Here is a 23038-nt window from a genome sequence, read left to right on the forward strand (position 1 = left end):
TGTGGTCAGAAATATAATTTATTTTTGTTGGATGTAATCATTCATGCAGAGATTCATATTTTTCCAGCTTGGTAAAGCAGCATGTTTTAACATGTGATGTTTACTAATAACTTCTCTTATCGCCCGTTGGCGGTCGCAACTCCTGACATTTATTTACTGTAGATCAGGATTTTAAAACATGAATCAGCCTCAGAGATGCGCAGAAACGTCAGCAGTGATTCCATAATATCCATGCAAATTTAAGCTCCAAGATTCATGGCGGGGAAATATGGTTTTAGAAAGCGATGACGACACAATTCTTTGTATGTTTGAGAGGAAACATCAACTTCTTTGAGTGTCTGTGTCACTTGTTATTCCACGTGCGCCGGATCTGCCATGTTTCTATTGCAGAGTCGATGTCGCCGGTGAGGAGACTCAAGCTTAAAAAAAAAAAAAAAAAAAAAAAACCCACACCTCACAAGGTGCAGGTTCACATCAGATTATTTGAGCTCACACCAAATATAGTTTTGTGAAAATAGACCATCTAAGCTTCTGTTTATGTAAAAATTGACAGAGTTCACATTTATTGTGCTGTTTTGTAATCAGAACTAAGTGTTTAATTGAACAGTTAAATCAGTTACAGTGGGGTGATGGGCTTAATTTTTATCTGAAAATGCAGCTGAAGAAACGATCTATTAGTCTGTCAGTGTTTAAACCTCTGTGGGAAACTGAGCGAGCCGTCAAAAAACATGCTCTGTGAACAGGCTGTCAGCCACCGGGCCCACGGGCTGTACGAAGGCTGGAACAGCCTGGTTTAGTTCTTTAATTGATCAAATGTGACATTAATACACACAGAAACATCCGTAATGTTCAAGACTTGGTCTCTGCTTTCATACAAAATTAAAATGAACAAAACTTGTGTAGAACATGATTTGATGAAAAATCACTCAGTGCTGGTCAGCACAGACACACCCTCATGACATTGTCAATCAAGCGCTGTAACTCTGGTCAAATGTGACCCAATTTAACAATTATACGCGTATTACTGACGTATAACAAAGAACCCTGCCAAGTTTCGTGAAATTCCTACACAAATTGTGAGAGGAGATGATTTCAGAAGGTGAGCACCCTTCCCGGGACAGACGGACATTGCCGCGACATAATCCCCTTTCGGGCCTTTCAGCCAGCAGGGGATTAAAAAGTAGTCTCAGGTACAATTTGCGCAGTTTTATAATGAAATTAGCAGCAGCTTTGAGTGAGTATGTTCTTTCAGTGCAAACATTTTCCTCAAACATTTATTTCTGTGCTGGAAAACTAATGCACTAAGGTTTAGAAATCTAATGTTTTTGAGAAGCCACCTTTGTTTGTCACATGCACAATCAAGCACAGTGAAATTTATCCTCTGCATTTAACAGTGAGCAATGAGCGCATGCACACTCGGAGCAGTGGGCGGCCATGCTACAGCGCCCGGGGAGCAGTTAGGTGCCTTGCTCAAGGGCGCTTCAGCCCATGGCTGCCTCATGTTAACCTCACCACGTCTTTTGAACTGACTCGATAATGTAGATATCATAAAATTCTATTCCGTAAGCCATAGCCGAATGGATAGAGAAGCAGCTTTGGGATCCAAAGGTTGCTGGTTCGAGTCCCTGGACCAGCAGGATGCTGAACATGTCTGTTTAGTCAAGCCATTTGTTAATGGTGTTTATGAGGTAAAGGTGTAGATCTGAAGGGTCCTCAGAGTGTTTTGGTAAACTGGGATGTATGGATGCTGTCAGTCCCCGACTCGCTTGCTCACTCGAGTTTGTGGACTGTGTAGTGGCTGGCTGCTTTATGTCCTGGGGCTCCCTCATGCCTGTGTTACCTTCTGGCTCTCCCCTTTTAGTTATGAAGTCATGGTTAGATCCCGGAGTCCCTGCTTGTACTCAGTGCAATATGTATACTGTACCTACTTATTCAGGTGACATTGGGCATACCTAACAACGTGTGTTTTCTCTTCTCCCCCCCCCAAATCTGTCCCTCTGAGTTACATGTTGGTCCTGGGATCGAGATGCTGATCTCTTCTGCTCCTCAGACCTGCCTGATCCATCCTGGTGCCCTGTCTCTGGTTGCAGTCTCATCACATCACTCCTGTGGAGGATGGCCCCATGTGGACAGTTGGGGGTCACGCCTGGAGGATGCTCTGGACTCTTGCATACCCCTTTTCCATCAAATCAGTTCCAGGGCTGGTTCGGGGCCAGTGTTGGTGCTGGTTCACAACTCGTTCAACTTGCAAGCCAGCTGAGAACTAGTTTGCTTTTCCATAGCTCGGGGTGCTAAGGGGAGCCACGTCATTATGTCGCTGTATACGTCAGTTACATCGCTGCGTTTGCATAAACCTTGGCGCGAACATCGAAGCAACAACAACATGGAGAAGAAGAAACAACAACAACAATGGATGACTTCACGTTTGTATAGCTGCTGCTTCTCGTCGCTTAAAAATGGTGACCTATAGTGGTCTTGCTATTGTTGGTCTTAACAACTCTGCCCCCCCCCCACACATAAGCGGTTCTTTCCTCTGGCCCAGCAAAGAGCTGGTGCTACCCTGGAACTGTTTTTTCTGGCCCCAGAGCCAGTTCTTTGTCAGTGGAAACAGAAAACCCGGTTCCAAACTAAGCACTGGCCCCGAACCAGCCCTGGAACTGATTTGGTGGAAAAGGGGCAGCAGTGGTGTTTTGTGGCTGGGGGCTGCGGTTGACTTGCTGACTTTAGGACTGCAGTTGTCATGAACGGTTTTGCGCTCGGGTTTCCGTCAGTGGGGGGTTTATAGCATCAATGAAGCTGACTTTATGTTCAGACTGTTAATGTTATAGTCATGTCTGTTGTTGCCCAAATGAGGATGGGTTCCCTTTTGAGTCTGGTTCCTCTCGAGTAGGGCTGCGTACCGGTACTGTCCCATGAAAATCGATTTGGTACAGGTCCAAAATACCAGATCATGAAGTACCGGTACTGTACCGATATAAATTTACACCAAGTATCTGCTTATTTTGTGACTGAACATGTGTAAATCCTACCACAAAGACAAATTTAGCACTGGAAAAGACGTAAAATGCCGCGCTGAAACTTGAAATCAGAGCCATCTTTGATTTGAGATCCTCTCGCCACAGTCTCACGAGACATTGCGAGAGCTTGGCTGATCCAGCGTTCTGAATGGTCAAAAAGACTCAATCAGGTCAGCCATTTTTCCTTTGCTGGCATTGGCAGTCTTTGCTGCTTTGTGTAATTTTGCCACACAAGTTAAAGACTACGCGCAGTCCGCGGCCTATAGTACTCTAGTGTCGTCACTTCTCGCTGTGAGACAACTTATGACTTTTTGTCCCAAGTTAACTATAGTGCGAGACTGAGAAGTGAGGTAGGACCAACACCCGGGTCACAAAAAGGGCACAGAGCATCATCAGGGACCAAACACACCCACAACACAGACTATTCACACTCCTACCATCTGGCAGACGCTACAGGAGTGTGAAAGCAAGGACTACTAGACTGACAAACAGTTTTTATCCCCAGGCCATCAAGCTTTTGAACCACGGATTATAATCACCATCTACCTCTATATTTCAATCAGGCTTTGCGCCACGGATTATATTAGCAATTTTGCACAAGGCATTGCACAGTATATCTACCTCTATGCTTGCACATTGTTTGCCTCTCCCTTTTTTTTTTTAAATGTTCTCTTCATTTTTCACTCTACTATATATCTATCTATCTCTCTCTTTTTTATATATATATATATATATATATATATATATATATATATATATATATATATATAAATAAATTTTGGTAAGCATAGTTTGGTCAGGCAGTTGCAAAATAAGAATTTCATTACCCAATAATAAACCGCTGTGTCTTATTGTGTATATGACAAATACAAATCCTTCTACAGGGTCGCAGGCAAGCTGGAGCTAGACAAATACAAATCTTGAAACCTAGTTATGTTCGGTTTTCTTTGAATAAAGATACTGACAAGTTGTCAACAGTTTATTAATGATTCTGTCATTATTAAAGAAGTTCAGAAGAATTTGTCAAATTGTTCAGGTACAGGTCCGGACCTGTACCGAAACCTCTGTACCGGTACCTGATGTGACGTTTAGGTACACAGCCCTACTCTCGAGGTTTCTTCCTCATGTCGTCTGAGGGAGTTTTTCCTTGCCACGGGCTGCTCATTGCGGATAGATTAGGGATAAAATTAGCTCATATTTTAAGTCGTTCAGATTCTGTAAAGCTGCTTTGCGACAGTGTTTATTGTTAAAAGCGCTATACAAATAAACTTGACCCGAACCCCAGGCTGCTCTGTGGATGTGGATGACAGCATCTGCTAAATGCCATTAATGTAATATAACAAAGTCTGTACTAAAAAAAAAAAGTGCCCAAGACTTTTGCACAGTACAAATGGTGGGAAGTGGGCTTTGTGAAATGTTACCTGCATCATGTAGGATTTCAGTCTGTCTATTAACTCTTCTCTCGGGCCTAAAGACAGAACAGAGCACAGCACACTTTCAGCATTTACACAGTCAAAGCTTAAAAAGAAGTAAACTCCAGCGGAAATGAATATATTAGAAACGAAAGGGAAGTTTAAGCCTTGAGGGACTGAGTAAACTGTGCTGGAGCTCACCGTTAGCGCTTTTCCACACAAACATGGCGGACCGCCTCATTCATTTACACCAGGCTCAGCGCCATTAGGAATAAAACACGGCCTTACACAGGCGCACGCAATAAAATACAGAGAGACAAAACATTCTGCAACAAGGCAAGTTATGAAATCACACCAAGCTATAGCCGGTTTTGTTTTCTAATGCTAACGTTAACATACAGCGCTGCTTGCCGTTAGCTGAGCTAGCTAACCGGCGCACTCACTCGGGGGTTGTTTGTTTATTTATTGGTAGATGAGCTCGTTTTTCTCACCCATAACAGGCGCTCCGATCTCCGTCAGTTTGGCCTGTAACTCGGAGCTGCTCCATGAGTTCAGGTCCGGGTTCGGCTCTGTGCCCGGGATTCTATCAGCCGCCATCTTTATTTTCTTATTTGCACACAGCGCGCTGCACACAACACATTCACACAGATCTGGCGCAGAGGATCATGGGAACTTCCGCATACGTCCAGCCAACGCGAACGGGGCGCGCATGCGCATACACACAACAGTCCTCCTCAGAAATGTGAATGTGTGTTTGAGCGGATAGATTTCCTCAGAGGATATTCTGTGTAAATTATAGCAATTCTATATAATTTAGTCAGTAAATATACACATACTGAAGTATCAGAAACATATTTTAAAACAAGTGTTGCCGGGCAAAACAAACCTCACCTGGGAGCACTTACTCATCATGAATATGAAGTGAGTAAGTAAAATGTATTTCTAAAGCACATTTAAACACAGTTTACACTGACCAAAGTGCTGTACAGAGTGTAAAAATAAATAGATATAAAATATATAAAGAAACAAAAACAACTGATTTAAACATCAGCAACAAAAGACAAACAATTACTGACATGACAAAAGAAAAACAGTTAAAATGTAGGGAATGCTGATGTGAAAAGGTGTCTTGAGCTTGGATTTAAAAACAGTAATAAAGGGGCATTTCTGATGTCAGGAGGCAGAAGGTTCCACAGCCGAGGACCGGCGACCGCAAAAGCTCTGTCACCTTTTAGCTTCAGGCGAGTTTGGGGGACATGGAGGAGACCTCTGCTGGAAGATCTCAGGGACATGGGAGCCTCAGGGGGATGAATAGCAGCAGCTAAGTAGTTGGGGGCCAGGCCATGAAGAGCTTTAAAAACCATTAACAGGATCTTAAATTGAATCCGAGACTGGACAGAAAGCCAGTGCAATGAGGCAAGGACAGGTGTGATGTGCTCATGTTTTTTTGTTAGTAAGCAACCTAGCAGCCGCATTTTGGACAATTTGAAGCCGTGACACCAGTGTTTGAGGGAGACCAAAATAGAGGGAGTTACAGTAATCTAAGCATTAAGTTATAAAGCAGGCCTAGAAATTCATATATTTTTTTCACCAGCCAGCCAGACTAGTTACCTTCCAAAGTGACTAGCGAAACAGAAAATCAACTCACCAAAATTTGTTCATGTATGAATTTTACTTCTGTCAAAAATAACGCAAAAGAGAGTAGTTACCATTGTTCATGACTAATGTGCATTTATTTCAAGAACCGAGAATTTTGATACTGTTGTTAAATACATAAATGAGAACAACACAGAGCACCATAATATAATATCAACAAATAATAATATATTGGAAAACTTGGCAACTTGGTGTATGAGTGTTGAAAACAAATATACTTACTATCATGACTATAGCACCCAAAATATGTCCAACATGCTTTCTGTATTTAACCATTTATGAGAGAGAAAGCATTAGGAGCTTCATATTGACTAGGAATCAACTTGAAAAAAATTAATTTTCCCATAAAAATCGTATCGCAGCCGAGGCCTACCCTGCTCCCATGTTTGCTTATAAGTCCTTTGTCGTTTCTCCTTCTCGTACGCTTTATCGGCGGCCTTTTTCTCTTCTTCAGACTGAGGTCGCTTTGTCCCCGTCTCTGGCGGTTTCTGTACACCTTTCAGAAAATTCCACATCGCAACGTAGCTTTGGCAGATGTAGATGTAAACAACAACAAAAACGCGTGTTTAAATGGCTGATAATGTGGCCACATCTATTGAATTTGATCTCGTCATTACCGCGATATTCAACGAGATGCGTTATATGCATGCGCAGTAGTGAAAAAACCGACAGCCTGACTCGTACACGATATGATTCGGAATTCTTCGATATTTTCCGTCCTGCCGATAAACACATCGATGAACACAGACACGGCACGCGCTTAATATGTGGCGGCTTTAGTTGACGGTGTGTCTGAATCTTCGCTTCATATATATTTTTTATTTTCAACTAGCCAGCTGGGCTGGCTAGTGACAGGAATTACCCGCCAAATGACAAATTAAGTCGCCTCGGGCGACCGGACCACCGCGACTTTTGAGCTGTGTAAAGGCATGGATGACTTTTTCCAGGTCATTGTATGACAGATTTAAGTTTTGCAATGATCCTTAATTGGTAGAAACTAGTCTTAACAACAGAAGAGATTTGTTTGTCAAGGCTGGAGTTGGGAGTCTAGAATAACACCCAGATTTCTTGCATGGGTTTTGACAAATGGAGTAAGAGAGCCAAGGTTGCCAGAGATGGAATTTCTGGATTTTGGGGGGCCGAAGATTATGACCTCAGTTTTGTCTTCGTTTAACTGGAGGAAGTTATTGGCCATCCAGTTTTGAATTTCTTTAAGGCAGTCCAGAAGAGGCTACAAGGAATTTCCAGATTTTAGAGGGAGGTACAATTGGGAATCGTCAGCATAAAAGTGGAATGTAATATTAAATTTTCTAATGATGTTACCCAGTGGGAGCATATATAGGCAAAAAAGAACAGGACCCAGGATGGACCCCTGGGGGACACCGCAAGATGCAGGGGGTGAGGAGTATTGGCCTATGGACACTGAAAAGGTTCTTTGCTGGAGGTATGAGTGGAACCATTTTAGAGCAGAACCCTTAATCCCAACCCACTGTTCAAGCCGGGCCAGCAGTGTTGTGTGGTCTACAGTGTCAAATGCAGCACTAAGGTCCAACGGGATAAGAATGGCATTATCACCAAAGTCGAGGGTGAGCAGCAGGTCGTTTGTTACCTTTAACAGGGCTGTCTCAGTGCTATGATGGGCCTTAAAGCCAGATTGAAATAGCTCTAGGATTTCTGCTGAATTAAGGAAGGGAAGCAACTGTGTTAACACAACCTTTTCCATAATTTTTGAAATGAATGGGAGTTTAGAGATGGGCCTGACATTTTTTAAACATTTTGGATCAAGGTTATGCTTTTTAAGGAGAGGCTGGACTACCGCGTGCTTAAAACAGGTGGGAACACTACCGGTGGCAAGGCAGGAATTTAGAATGATTTGAATGCTTGGACCAATAACATCAAATACATCTTTAATAATCAGGGAAGGGATAGGGTCGTGACTCAGGGGCTGTTGAAGTTTTCATGTGTTTTACAGCGTCCCACAGCTCAGTGTATGAAACTGCCTTAAAGTGGTCAAAGGTAGCTGTGGCACTGGGGAGGTATGGGGGTCAGATACAACAGGAGAAAACTGTGCCCTAATGTGGTCAATTTTCTCAATGAAAAACTTCAGGAATTTCTCACAGCGGTTGGTGGATGCCTCGACCTCTGGGGACACTTGAGGGTTAATAACTGAGTTGATGCAACTAAATAAAATCTTTGGCCGGTGGGAATGTTTTTCTATGATGTCAGAGTAATGCTTATTTATTTATTTATTTATTTATTTATAAGCTTTGCCACAAAGGCAGGGCGACCCCACAGAGTATAGCTCCACTACGGGCACACATGCAAACTCCTCACCTTTCGGCGAAATTCGCCGTTTTGGTCCCAAAATAGGTCACTTGTGTGAATCGTGTAGATCCGAAGAGTTTTTTTTTTTTGGGGGGGGGTAGGCAGGCTACAACGTTATTGTTGCCAAACATTTCACTTACAAGGTTTACAGCCAATCGAGATAAACAGTAACACGCGCTTCTTTTCCATTGGAGTTCTGATCAAACTGGTGCGCAACCCACTGCTGGTTGCCAGTCCTCGCTTACGAATATTCCACAGATTCAGACCGCAAAGTCACCTTTTTATAGAGAGAGCTGGCAACCTCATCTCGCGACTGGATCTGACCATACCAATGGAACAGTTTCCAGCGCGCTCGGGGGTGAATAACTGGAAAAGTCGTTGGATTTTGTTGCTGTTGCGTGTTGAGGCAAGTCTTTTACAGTGCCAGAAATGTGTACATAAATGTAACTATGTCTAATATGTTTTAACATGCGTGCTGAAATCAAGTTTAAGACATAACGTTAGCTTGCTCCATAAGACGGCTACAGATGTAAATACCAGCTGCTATAGCTTACTGTCGCCAGATATGAGAGAGATGAAAACGAACACATGATCAGCTCAGTGGCGTGGTATAGAGAAATTCCCTCTTCACAATGGATGGTTTTCAAATAGTTTTTTTTTTTTCGAGAGCTAGAAAGCCGACAGTGTTTTTCTCCTAAAAATAAGCACCAAGCGTCTTTTCAAATCCCCATGACAACCGCTTGTTCTAGCTTGCTCTGGCTGTAGAGCGCAAGCAATGCAGGGTTTCCCATACACAGACCAGTGTGTTGCGCAGCGCCACACAATCAGACTCGCGATTTAAAAAAAAAAAAAATTCCCAATCGAAACATTAATGTCTGCCTCGCGCATATGACGGAGCGCGCGAGAGAGCGCATATGACGGAGTGCGCGAGACAAAGAGCATCCTGATTGGGTTACTCAGCAGAATAAGCCAATCAGCCTTCAGTGTGGGCGGGCTTCTCTTTTCTCGAGGACCGAAGTTTTCAGCTGAGTCAGTGCGGCCTACAGGATCGGCATGGCAGAGAGAGCGCGCGCCCCAAAAAACCAAAATACAAAACCCACTTCAGCTCAGATTACACAAAAGAATCTCCCTGTCTAATAATATCCCTGCCTAATAATCTCCCTGTCTGATAATCTCCCTGTCTGATAATCTCCGTCTAATAATATCCCTAGCTGATAATCTCCCTGCCTAATAATCTCCCTGTCTGATAATCTCCGTCTAATAATATCCCTAGCTGATAATCTCCCTGCCTAATAATCTCCCTGTCTGATAATCTCCCTGTCTAATAATATCCCTAGCTGATAATATCCCTGTCTAATAATCTCCCTGTCTAATAATCTCCCTGTCTAATAATCTCCCTGCCTGATAATCTCCCTGCCTGATAATCTCCCTGCCTGATAATCTCCCTGCCTGATAATCTCCCTGCCTGATAATCTCCCTGCCTGATAATCTCCCTGCCTGATAATCTCCCTGTCTAATAATATCCCTGCCTGATAATATCCCTGCCTGATAATATCCCTGCCTGATAATCTCCCTGCCTAATAATCTCCGTCTAATAATCTCCCTGTCTAATAATATCCCTGCCTGATAATCTCCGTCTAATAATCTCCCTGCCTAATAATCTCCCTGTCTAATAACATCCCTGTCTAATCTCCCTGCCTGATAATCTCCCTGTCTGATAATCTCCCTGTCTGATAATCTCCCTGTCTAATAAGGGTCAACAATAATGACAGTTTCGCACGATGTACTGTTTGCAGCAGTGGTTTCAGCATTGCCCATGGTGGCTTAAATGATTGTAAAGGTCATGTTGAGGTGAGGAGTGTCATTTCATGTGCATTATATTTAGGTCTACAACAGGCTGTCATGAAAAGACCAAACTTACTGAAGATTTCCATAAAGTAACAATGTATGAATATACATCATATATATCACATATACGTCCTATACAAGTGTGTATCTTTTATAAATGAGGTTAGCTTATCTAATGTAGTATGTTGGGGAGAATCATAGTATCGTATCTATATTTCTGATAAAATTTTAGGTATGATACCGTGTATAATTCTCCTACTTGTTGCTCATTTCATAGGGGGACGGGGGGAATTGCTGGTATGTGCCGCGCGGGAGCGTCTGCCCAAATTTTTTAGGCCGAGATGAACTTATAGTTTTTTATTTAAAAAAAAAAAATCCAATATGTAAAGCCCATTGTACACGCCTGTTCTTTAATTCAAAATCACCATCTCGATCTTCAAATTGACCATATGGTATATGTGGTATGGTATATTACACAACATCCTGTCCAGATAAAACCTAGTTAGTACACACAGCAGTTGAAAGGGAAGTGATGAGTGATGTTGAATGTTGCCTGCTTAATACTGGTTGCAATTTTTTTTGTAACGTAGACTATGAAATGTACTTTTGCGTGCGTGCCGTGTGTCCGTGCGCCCTTCTCACCTTTTTCACCCCTGACCAGTTTGCATGCCTGTACGGGGACCCAATCTTAAAAAAAAAAAAAAGATAATACTAATTGACAACAATGACAATAATAATAATAGAAAATTTACAACAAAAGTAAAAGATAATAATAATAATAATAATAATAATAATTACAACAAGGCAATAGTAATACTAATAAATAACAAAAACAGTAGTAATAATAGTAATTAACAGCAAAGATGATTGTAATTGTAGTAATTAACAAAGATGATCGTAATAATATTAACAACAAAGACGATAGTAATAGTAATAATTAACAACAAAGGCGATCACTAATTTGATGACACATGTGACACTTAATACATATAGATTTAAAGGACTGAGGGACGTTTACATTATAAAATTGTTCAGTAATATTCATATAGTACTCGTATAGTTCCTTCTTGAACTGGCTTAGTTTGATTATAGTTCTAATATGTGCAGGTAAGATGTTCCATACTCTTGCAACTCTGATATAGTAACTGTTTTGAAACGTTACAGTTCGTGATGTAGGAACCTTTAACAAAGGTCCTTTGACAGTATTCCTTGTTGTCCTTCTCGAGATGTTAATGGAGATGTTAGGGTCGCTATCAACTGCTAGACGTTTGAAAAGATAAACTAGATCCAAATACTCGAGCCAATAAGTTATTGGAAGTAGTCCAAGCTTGAGGAGTCGATCTTTATAGCTGACCTCTGTTCTGAAAGGCAGGGATAGGATGTATTTGGTTGCCCGTCGTTGAACTCTTTCCATGGTGGTGATGAGCGAGACAGTTTGAGGGGCCCAGACTTGAGAACAATAAGCAAATATGCTCCGGATCAGGGTGGTGTACAGGATAAAACGAACAAGAGTCATGGATACCAATTGATGATCTTCTTACAAATGCGAGCATTTTATTTGCTTTGGCAGTTACTGTGCGTACATGGGTTGTCCACTTGAGGTCAGATGACACAAGGATCCCAAGGTCCTTATGAGCATTTATAGATTTTACCTGATCATCATTTAGACGATAAGATGAATTGACAGGCTCAGTGTTCCTTGTAATGGAAAGAAGGCAACACTTAGAGATATTTAAATCCATACGCCACTGTTTGCACCACTCACATATACAATCGAGGTCCCGCTGAAGGATCACTTCATGTTCTAAGGTCTTAATGGCCCGATAGCACTTGGTGTCGTCGGCAAACAATGCAACAGATGTTGAGGAGACAACTTGAGGAAGGTCATTAACGTAGACGAGGAAGAGGAGAGGCCCAATTATTGAGCCTTGAGGAACTCCAGATGCGACTTTAAGTGGTGGAGATGTAACACCAAGAACTGTAACCCTTTGGTAACGATCTGAGAGATAGTTCTCAAACCACTTCAGAAGATTACCACAGATCCCAAAACGTTGGAGTTTCCAAAGAAGTAGATGGTGGTCTACCCTGTCGAAGGCCTTGGCAAAGTCCAGATAGATGGCATCAGTCTGCACTCTTTTGTCAAGCAATTTGCCAATTTCATGCAGAACTGAGAGAAGCTGAGTTGTCGTGGATTTCCACTTTAGGGTCATTCCATGTCAATTCACACACCCTCCCCAGTGACACCTCTTCAATTTGCCTGATATTTATTTTATTAGTGCCTTATGATGTCAAAAGAAAGAATCCAAAATTTTAGCTTCCTAGCTGGAACGTTTTTTGAATTTTGGCCCTTCAAAGTTTGGGTGCCATGCCCACTTTTGGGGTCCGGGAATTGTACACTTAATTTGCAAGCATTTTTGGAGACCCATATCTTTTGTTCTAAGGGGAATATAAACCTGTAAATTGCTATATCTATGTATTCTGGCCCTGTCTATCTGATTCTGCACCTAAAAATAGCACAAGTTTACTAACTTTAGAGATATTAATCCCTTAAAAGTGGATTTTTTTAATGACACAATTTTTTTTTTGACATTTCAGGGGTCCATATCTTGGAAAGTTTGTGTTGATAGGGTTTAAACTGATTTATCATCATATTTGGGAACTCTACTGTGTGCTTAGAGAGTTTCAGGGCACTCAGAGCTTTGGTGGGGGTACAGGAGGGCCCCAAATATGGCTTCGGGACAAAATTACCATTTGGTACATCCTACTTCAGGCCATTAGTTGGCAATGTGGGCACATGATGACTGGAATGAGCCTTTAACCCTATCAACAGACACCTTTTATCAAACTTTTAAGTCAATAAAAACTTTGATTATCCAACTCCTTCAATATAAAATAAGCATTTGTATATGGTACTATTTTTGCATATTTTCTGAAAAATCCTAAGTCCGGAAAGTAGGTCAACTGTTGTTTTGACTGCCTGTTCATGTTTAAGGTAGTAAAAGCACACCCATATAGTGATTTTAATCTATGGGAAGATTATTTATACCCAATACCCCATTAGTTATATTGACAATTACAAGGGATAAACCCTTTCCCGGCTGTTTCACGATGCTGGGTTTTTGTTTTTTTTTTACATTTGACACCTTTCCCTGTATCCAACCAAACTCTGACCACTATACACTTAATAGTTAAATGCATCTTTCAAACAGGGCGGCACGGTGGTGTAGTGGTTAGCGCTGTCGCCTCACAGCAAGAAGGTCCTGGGTTCGAGCCCCGTGGCCGGCGAGGGCCTTTCTGTGCGGAGTTTGCATGTTCTCCCCGTGTCCGCGTGGGTTTCCTCCGGGTGCTCCGGTTTCCCCCACAGTCCAAAGACATGCAGGTTAGGTTAACTGGTGACTCTAAATTGACCGTAGGTGTGAATGTGAGTGTGAATGGTTGTCTGTGTCTATGTGTCAGCCCTGTGATGATCTGGCGACTTGTCCAGGGTGTACCCCGCCTTTCGCCCGTAGTCAGCTGGGATGGGCTCCAGCTTGCCTGCGACCCTGTAGAAGGATAAAGCGGCTAGAGATAATGAGATGAGATGAGATCTTTCAAACAGGAAAGGGAAAGATGCAAACAAGGGGATGATCCCAAGAAAAGCATCCTGGTTGCTTTACTACATTTGTTCTGACATCTGATCTGGAAGTTAAACCTAGACTCATCAGGTTTTTTGTTTTTTTTTCAAGAAAAGGGGAAGGGGCCCCTAGCCACTCATGTGGGGAAAATTAGCATATCAATTAGTACTGTATTTCCCCTTTTTACTAATTGATATGCTAATTTTCCCCACATGAGTGGCTAGGGGCCCCTTCCCCTTTTCTTGAAAAAAAAAACCCTGATGAGTCTAGGTTTAACTTCCAGATCGGATGTCAGAACAAATGTAGTAAACCAACCAGGATGTTTTTCTTGGGATCATCCCCTTGTTTGCATCTTTCCCTTTCCTGTTTGAAAGATGCATTTAACTATTAAGTGTATAGTGGTCAGAGTTTGGTTGGATACAGGGAAAGGTGTCAAATCTCATCTCATCTCATTATCTCTAGCCGCTTCATCCTTCTACAGGGTCGCAGGCAAGCTGGAGCCCATCCCAGCTGACTACGGGCGAAAGGCGGGGTACACCCTGGACAAGTCGCCAGGTCATCACAGGGCTGACACATAGACACAGACAACCATTCACACTCACATTCACACCTACGGTCAATTTAGAGTCACCAGTTAACCTAACCTACATGTCTTTGGACTGTGGGGGAAACCGGAGCACCCGGAGGAAACCCACGCGGACACGGGGAGAACATGCAAACTCCGCACAGAAAGGCCCTCGCTGGCCCCAGGGCTCGAACCCGGACCTTCTTGCTGTGAGGCGACAGTGCTAACCACTACACCACCGTGCCGGCCAAGGTGTCAAATGTAAAAAAAAAAAAACAGCATCGTGAAACAGCCAGGAAAGGGTTTATCCCTTGTAATTGTCAATATAACTAATGGGGTATTGGGTATAAATAATCTTCCCATAGATTAAAATCACTATATGGGTGTGCTTTTACTACCTTAAACATGAACAGGCAGTCAAAACAACAGTTGACCTACTTTCCGGACTTAGGATTTTTCAGAAAATATGCAAAAATAGTACCATATTACAAATGCTTAGTTTATATTGAAGGAGTTGGATAATCAAAGTTTTTATTGGCTTAAAAGTTTGATAAAAGGTGTCTGTTGATAGGGTTAAAGGCTCATTCCAATCATCATGTGCCCACATGGCCAACTAATGGCCTGAAGTAGGACGTACCAAATGGTAATTTTGTCCCGAAGCCATATTTGGGGCCCTCCTGTACCCCCACCAAAGCTCTGAGTGCCCTGAAACTCTCTAAGCACACAGTAAAGTTCCCAAATATGATGATAAATCAGTTTAAACCCTATCAACACAAAAACTTTCCAAGATATGGACCCCTGAAATGTCAAAAAAAAAATTGTCATTAAAAAAAAATCCACTTTTAAGGGGGTTAATCTCTCTAAAGTTAGTAAACTTGTGCTATTTTCAGGTGCAGAATCAGATAGACAGAGCCAGAATACATAGATATAGCAATTTACAGGTCTATATTCCCCTTAGAACAAAATATATGGGTCTCCAAAAATGCTTGCAAATTAAGTGTACAATTCCCAGACCCCAGAAGTGGGCGTGGCACCCAAACTTTGAAGGGCCATAACTCAAAAAACGTTCGAGCTAGGAAGCTAAAATTTTGGATTCTTTCATTTGACATCATAAGGCACTAAGAAAATTAAAATAAGGCAAATTGAAGAGGTGTCACTGGGGAGGTTTTGGGCATTTGTGTGAATTGACATGGAATGACCCTTTAAGAATCCATGTTGGAGTTGATGTAGCTTAAAAGAGATATGATCGATGATTCTGTTGTAAACACAGCGTTCCATTACCTTTGAGACAAGCGGTAGTAAGGAAATTGGCCTGTAGTTGGAGACTTCATTAGCTGGGCCATTCTTTAATATCGGGACGATGTTTGAAAGTTTCCATTCGGCTGGTAACTTGCCTAATGTTAGACATTTATTGAAGAGGGAACATAGTGATGTACATATGTATAGTGCACAACTCCTCAACAATCGAGCTGGTATCTTGTCAGGACCAGTAGCTTTTGTTACATTTAGCGATAGTAGGGCGTCTTTTACATCATTTGAAGAAAGTTGTAGATCATCTATAGTGTCAACCAAAGGAGTTTTTACAGCTTCAGATGGTGTATGGCTTTGATAATCTTCAGGATTCAGCGGAGGCTTGAGTGTAGAATAGAAGTAGTTGTTGAACAAATTAGCCACTTCGATAGGATTATTAGCAGCTTCTTTGATTGTTCCGTCGTCGCTTTTCAAGACCATTTTGCAAGGTATGCTTGACTGTTTAGATGTTGATTTAAAGATAGACCAGAACTTCTTAGTGCTTGATTTTAACAGAGTTGGTAGAGTTTCAAAGAGTTCCTTACGCTTAAGGGTGATGAGTGCCTTAGATTGTTGATGTAGTGTGCAAAATCTTTCACGTAGGTTAGTGAAACGTAGTTTTAGCTTTGGCTTTTCTCCTAGCAGTCTCTTTTTTCTTTAATAGATGCTTGACTTCACTGTCGATCCACGGGGGAGAGCAGCACCTTTTGATCGTCTTCGATGGAATGTATTCTGAAGCAGCAGCTAAAAAGATATCACTCCAGCATTGCCAATCTGAGTCAATGTCGATATTAGATGTCGGTGATGGCGAAAGATCAGCGAATGTTAAAGAAGCAGAGAGACTGTCCCAGTCAACGTTTTTATAGTCAAAAACAGTTCTTGAATCGCGTGAAGAAATAGTCGCGTGTGTTGTGAGGTCGAAGAACAATAGGGAATGATCAGTGAAGATACCCATTGTTCCAGGTTCAATGCATGTTATGTTTGAAACCATCTCTGGGGAGTTGACAAAAATGAGATCTGAAATGTTATCTTGTCTTGTTGGATGCATATTTAATTGCTGTAAAAAAAAGTCAAAAGTCAGTTCATGAAAATTCAAAGAACCAGAAGAGATATTCCTCCCAATGGATGTTGAAATAAAATCAGAGTTCCAAGTTAAGTCAGGAAAATTAAAGTCACCAGTAATCAGTATTTTATCGTACTTTGAAGTGAGTTCGAGTAGCAAAGTAAACAGTGACAGCCATTCATTAAGATCACAATTCAGAGGCCGGTAGCAAACGCAGAGAAGACAGTTTTTAGATTTAAAACATTCAAGTTCAATAGCAACGATCTCCAAATGGTTAGACCAGTCCCCTAAAACGATTCCATTGAAAATTAAGGTATCCTTTAGGGCTAAAAGTACACCTCCTCCTCGCTTATCAGCCGGGTGATCTTTTCAAATTATGTTCTATCCAGTTGGAATGATTTCAGTGTCAGAGATACTGTTGTTAAGCCATGATTCAGAGGCTGTCCACACGGCAACGGATTCGGGTGAATCTGATAAAATTGTTTATCGTTTCGGCCTGGCATCCACACGGCACCGGCGTTTTGCGTGCCCCAAAATGATATTTTTTGAGAATGGGTTCCAGAGTGGAAAAATCTGGCAACGGCGCCGTTGCGAAGTCGTCTGGATGAGTAGAACGGATTTGTTTACGATGACGTCACAACCACATGACTAGAACAAGCAGCACTCTCGCCATTTTGTATGAACCACTGCATTGCATTCACTTTTGTATACAGCTTTTCTTTGAAATAAACAAGTAACTGAACCATTTCTTGAATTTCTTTTTTTATTGGATAAGACTGCTTTTCAAAATGTTCACACAATATAAAAAGTTATATAAACTATATATATATATATATATATATATATATATATATATAGGGCGGCACGGTGGTGTAGTGGTTAGCGCTGTCGCCTCACAGCAAGAAGGTCCGGGTTCGAGCCCCATGGCCGGCGAGGGCCCTTCTGTGCGGAGTTTGCATGTTCTCCCCATGTCCGTGTGGGTTTCCTCCGGGTGCTCCGGTTTCCCCCACAGTCCAAAGACATGCAGGTTAGGTTAACTGGTGACTCTAAATTGACCGTAGGTGTGAGTGTGAATGGTTGTCTGTGTCTATGTGTCAGCCCTGTGATGACCTGGTGACTTGTCCAGGGTGTACCCCGCCTTTCGCCCGTAGTCTGCTGGGATAGGCTCCAGCTTGCCTGCGACCCTGTAAAACAGGATAAAGCGGCTAGAGATAATGAGATGAGATAAATTATATAAAAATGCTTTTCAAAATGTTCACACACAATAAGAAAATTAAGTTATATAAAACTATGGACACTAATAAAACTAATTTGTACACACAGAAGGCACGATTTCCTCGCGTAGTCGCAGCCATCATCATCTTCTTGTGTGTTTTCACGCCGGGTAGAAGAAGGGGTTTATGCGCATGCGTCCTACTTCTATTGTTCTGGTGTCTCCGATGGGACCGTCTTACAGCGCACCTAGAGGTGTGGCATGTGTATTGCACAGTTTTCAGCAAGCGTTGCATTGCCATATGTACCTGATATTTTGCTGATCCATTGCCCATGTGGACGCAATTTTTTTTTTTTAATAAAATCTCGTTGCCGTTGTCGTGTGGATGTAGCCTCAGTGATGGCAATGATGTCCAGCTCTTCTGCATAAATCAGATCTTGAAAGGCTTTCAGATTGCTGATTTGAGTCCCGTCAGATGACTTATTTAGGCTGCGAAGACTCTGAGCGTTAAATGACAAGCAGCGAAAATTTGATGCAACAATAACGTTCCTTGGTGTTGTATCTGAAGCTTGACTTGGACATGAAACAAATTTGCTAGACATGAGTAGGAAAATTACGTTAAAAACCATAAAAATATTAGAGACACAAAAGCACACAAACACATCCGGGACATGAACGTGCGTGTAACCTGGCGAGGACGTGCGCGTAACCCGGCGAGGCTATAGCTTTCTTAGCAGCAGCCTGGAAATTTGACAGAGAAGTTCGGAACATTTCTAGGGACACCATGAGGTGGTCCTTCTTCCATTTCTGCTCGGCTCTACGACAGACCTGCCTGAGGAGGCGGGTAGACTCATCAAGCCACTGTTGGGATTTAAAATTGGGACGTCTGAATTTAAGAGGAGCCACAGTGTCTAAGATGGCAACACAGGAGGTATTGAAAAGGAGCATTAACTCCTCTGGACTGGAGAGGTGCTGATGTGCAGTGGAAATAGAGGTGGTAATGTCATTTATTAAATAACATTGAGAGAACTTCTTTGCAGTGAAAGAGTTAATATGACGGGAGTAGTGACCAGAAGATCTGGTTGTAAACAGGTGGTGAAATAATTTTACGCTGAACACAATATGCATATGATCGCAGATAGATGCATCCTCGATGCACATGGAATCAATGGAAAACCCACAGGATAAAATGAGATCCAAAGTGTGGCCATGAACATGGGTTGGCTGATTGATGTATTGGATAAGACCAAAAGAATCCAATAAGGAACAGAACTCACTAACCATCATTAGCACACTAACTGTGAAAAAAAGTCAAATACAAGTGTTAGCGTGTTAACTGTTAAACACTGTCAAACCTTAGCGTTAGCGCTAATTTAAAAACGCTGTCAAAAACGAGCGTCAGCATGCTAACTTAACAAAAACTGTGAAAGACCAGCATTAGCATGCTAACATTTAACAAAAACACTCAAACACTAATGTTAGCGCACTAACTGTTAACAAAAATGCTGTCAAACACGAGCATTAGTGTGCTAACGTTTAACAAAAACACTCTCAAACTCTAGTGTTAGCACGCTAACTGTTAACAAAAACCCTGTGAAAAATAAGTGTTAGGATGGTAACTTTTAACAAAAACGCTTTCAAAAACGAGCATCAGCATGTTAACAAAAATGCTGTCAAACTCTAGTGTTAGCATGCTAGTTTAACAAACCTGTCAAAAATGAATGTTAGCGCACTAACTTAACAAAAACGCTGTCAAACTCTAACGTTAGCATGACTTGTCACAAATGAGCATTACCGCGCTAACTTAACAAAAATGCTGTCAAACTCTAGCATTAGTGTGCTGTTAAAAACGCTGTCAAACGCTAGCATTAGTGTGCTAACGTTTAACAAAAACACTCTCAAACTCTAGTGTTAGCACGCTAACTGTAAACAAAAACCCTGTGAAAAAAGCGTTAGGACGCTAACTTTCAACAAAAGCGCTTTCAAAAACGAGCATCAGCGTGTTAACAAAAATGCTGTCAAACTCTAGCATCAACACAGTAACTGTTAAAAAAAATGCTGTCAGAAACGAGCGTCAGCACACTAACTTAACAGAAACCACCAAACACGAACAAAACATTCACAAACTCTAACATTAGCATGGTAACTATTCATAAACGCTTTCAAAAACGAGCATCAGCGGGCTTAACGTTAACAAAAACACTCACACTTTAACGTTTGCTAAAGTGTGCTAACTTAACAAACCATCAAACATTAGCATTAGTGCGCTAACTTTGAACAAAAACATTCACAAACTCTGTTAACGCACTAACTTAACAAAAATGCTGTCAAACTCCAGTGTTAGTGCGCTAACTTCACAAAAACGCTTTCAAACTCTAGGCTTAGCATGCTAACTTAACAAACTCACTTTCAAAAATGAGCATCAGCGGGCTAACTGTTAACAAAAATGCTGCCAAGCACGAGTGTTAGCGTGCTATTAACAAAAATGCTTTCAAAAACAAGCATCAGCACGCTAACTGTAAATAAAAATGCTGTCAAACTTTAACATTAATGCACAAACTTAACAAAAACACTGTCAAACTCTAGCGTTAGTCTGCTAAATGTTAAAAGTCAAATACAAGTGTCAGCACACTAACTTAACAAAAACTGTCAAACAATCATATTAGTGTACTAACGTTTAACAAAAATGCTGTCAAACTTAAACATTAGAACGCTAACTGTTAAAATGCTGTCAAACTCGACTGTTAGCATGCTAACGTTCAACAAAAACACTTTCAAACGCTAGCATTAGTGTGCTAACTGTGAATAAAAACACCTTTCAAAAAATGAGCATCAGCATGCTAACTGTAAACAAACGCTGTCAAACTAATGTTAGCACGCGGTGAACAAAAATGAGCATCAGTGCGCTAACTGAACAGAAATGAGCATCTTCACAAAAACGCTATCAAACTCACGTTAGCATGCTTACTGAACAAAAATGTTGTCAATCTCTAGCATTAGCGTGCTAACTGTGAATAAAAACACCTTTCAAAAAATGAGCATCAGCATGCTAACTGTAAACAAACACGCTGTCAAACTAATGTTAGCACGCGGTGAAGAAAAATGAGCATCAGTGCGCTAACTGAACAGAAATGAGCATCTTCACAAAAACGCTATCAAACTCACGTTAGCATGCTTACTGAACAAAAATGTTGTCAATCTCTAGCGTTAATGTGCTAGCTTAACAAAAACGCTTTCAAACACGAACGTTAGTGTGATAACAAAAACGGTTTCAAAAACAATTAGCGCTCTAACTGTGAACAAAAATGCTGTGAAACTTTAACGTTACTGTGCTAACTTAACAAAAACACTGTCAAACATGATAGTGCGTTAACTGTTAACAAAATGCTGTCAAACTCTAGTGCGAGCACGCTAACTGTTAAAACGCTTTCAAACACTAGCGTTAGCACACCGTTAGAAAAATGCTTTCAATCACTAGCGTTAGCATGCTAACTTAACAAAAACACTGTCAAACTAGCATTAGTGTGCTAACTGTTAACAGAAACGCTTTCAGACACTAGCATTAGCGTGCTAGCATTTAACAAAAACGGTCTTAAATGCTATTGTGAGTGCGCCAAGTGATCACAAAAATATTTATTCATGTAGTTTATTTATTTATGTAAAGAAGAGAATGCAGTGTTTGTTTGTAAATAAAAGCTGAGGTTGATGGTGTTTGTGTGTGATGAAGTGTGAAGGAGAAACACAGTGGTGTTGGGTTTTATCTACACAGACATCAGCAGCTGAACTTCATCCATTTTATTGATCAGATTCAATTCTGCAGTAAATCTCAGTGTGAACTGTAAATCAGCTTTATTCAGATTTGATTCGCAATGACAAACTTCCACAATCATAATGTGTAAAAAACAGACTGTAGGATTCAAATTATTTATTGATGAGAAAACAAACCCCAGGCATTAAAATAAACTGTACAGCACTTTAAAAGGGAAAATGTCTTTCTAACATTCACCAGAAAAAGTAAAATATTTTTTATTCTCATCATTTAATAGATGATTAAATCTGTGAGGTGAAAATTCATTCAGGTTTAAATACAGGAGAGATGATCAGTGGGGCTGCGATTTTACCTCCAGCATTTGGCCAAGGACTGAAGAATGGATAGAGTTTCTCAGTGAAAGACTGACCAGTGAAAGAATAGATATGAGATCTGGACTTCACATCATAAAAGGAGACCAGACCCTCATCATAATCCACAAACACCCCCACCGTCTCCACCTTCTCTCTCAGTGTGAGGGGGACACGGGGACCAGCATTAGCCCAGTACTCATTCTCATTCCACAGTGCCACAGTCCAGACTCCATTCTGAGGTTCCAGTGTAATCCTCTCCTTCCTGTTAATGTTCTCTCTCACAACTCCTAATCTCCACTCAGTTTTCCCTCTGACCTGCACCTCATAATAAAATCTCCCTGAGGAGAAACTCTGCTTTCCCACAATACCGAGATAGTAATTAAACCTCTGTGGTGTATCAGTGAGATTCTGCCGCTCGTCTCCACATCTCACTTGTTTTCCATCAGCAGACAGGATGAATTTGGGATGAGCTGTATCAGGATCCAGAGTCACATCCACTGAGAGAAACACACAGTGTGTGATGTGAGTTTGCAGGTAAAAAAGATTAAATCATCATCCAGTGGATCAGATTCATTCGGATTTATGAGAGGATTTGTAGAAGATTAAATAATTCAACATTTTTAAATGATCTCTTGTAAAAAGAGAACTTGTCCACACTGTTCCAAATGTCTGTCGTTTTCACAGCATTTTTACTGAATAATGAACAAATGCTGACTGTCGAACCTGTAGACAGCATGTTGCTGTAGATCTGAAAAGCATCATGGTCTAAACTCTCTGCTGGGTGAATTCCACACTCAATAGATTTTTCCTATGAAATACAACACCGTCATTTTAGCAGGATCTGTTTCACCTGCTTTTCTCCAGACAGTTTTGTTGTCAGAGTTTACTGATAAGATTCCACAATTTCTTCAGC

General features: G+C 41.3%; 1 protein-coding gene across 1 annotated transcript in view; it reads right to left on the minus strand.

Moving 5' to 3' along the window:
• Positions 1 to 21783: 21783 nt before the first annotated feature.
• Positions 21784 to 23038, minus strand: part of LOC132885463 (butyrophilin subfamily 1 member A1-like) — a 223389-nt gene continuing 222134 nt past the window's right edge. The window contains exon 8 of the mRNA XM_060920155.1: positions 21784 to 22622. Within this exon, the coding sequence (XP_060776138.1) occupies positions 22075 to 22622 (548 nt within the window). The 3' untranslated portion in view covers positions 21784 to 22074. The remainder of the gene's footprint in view (positions 22623 to 23038) is intronic.

Source organism: Neoarius graeffei, chromosome 1 (assembly GCF_027579695.1).
Source record: "Neoarius graeffei isolate fNeoGra1 chromosome 1, fNeoGra1.pri, whole genome shotgun sequence".
Classification (NCBI taxonomy): Eukaryota; Metazoa; Chordata; class Actinopteri; order Siluriformes; family Ariidae; genus Neoarius; species Neoarius graeffei.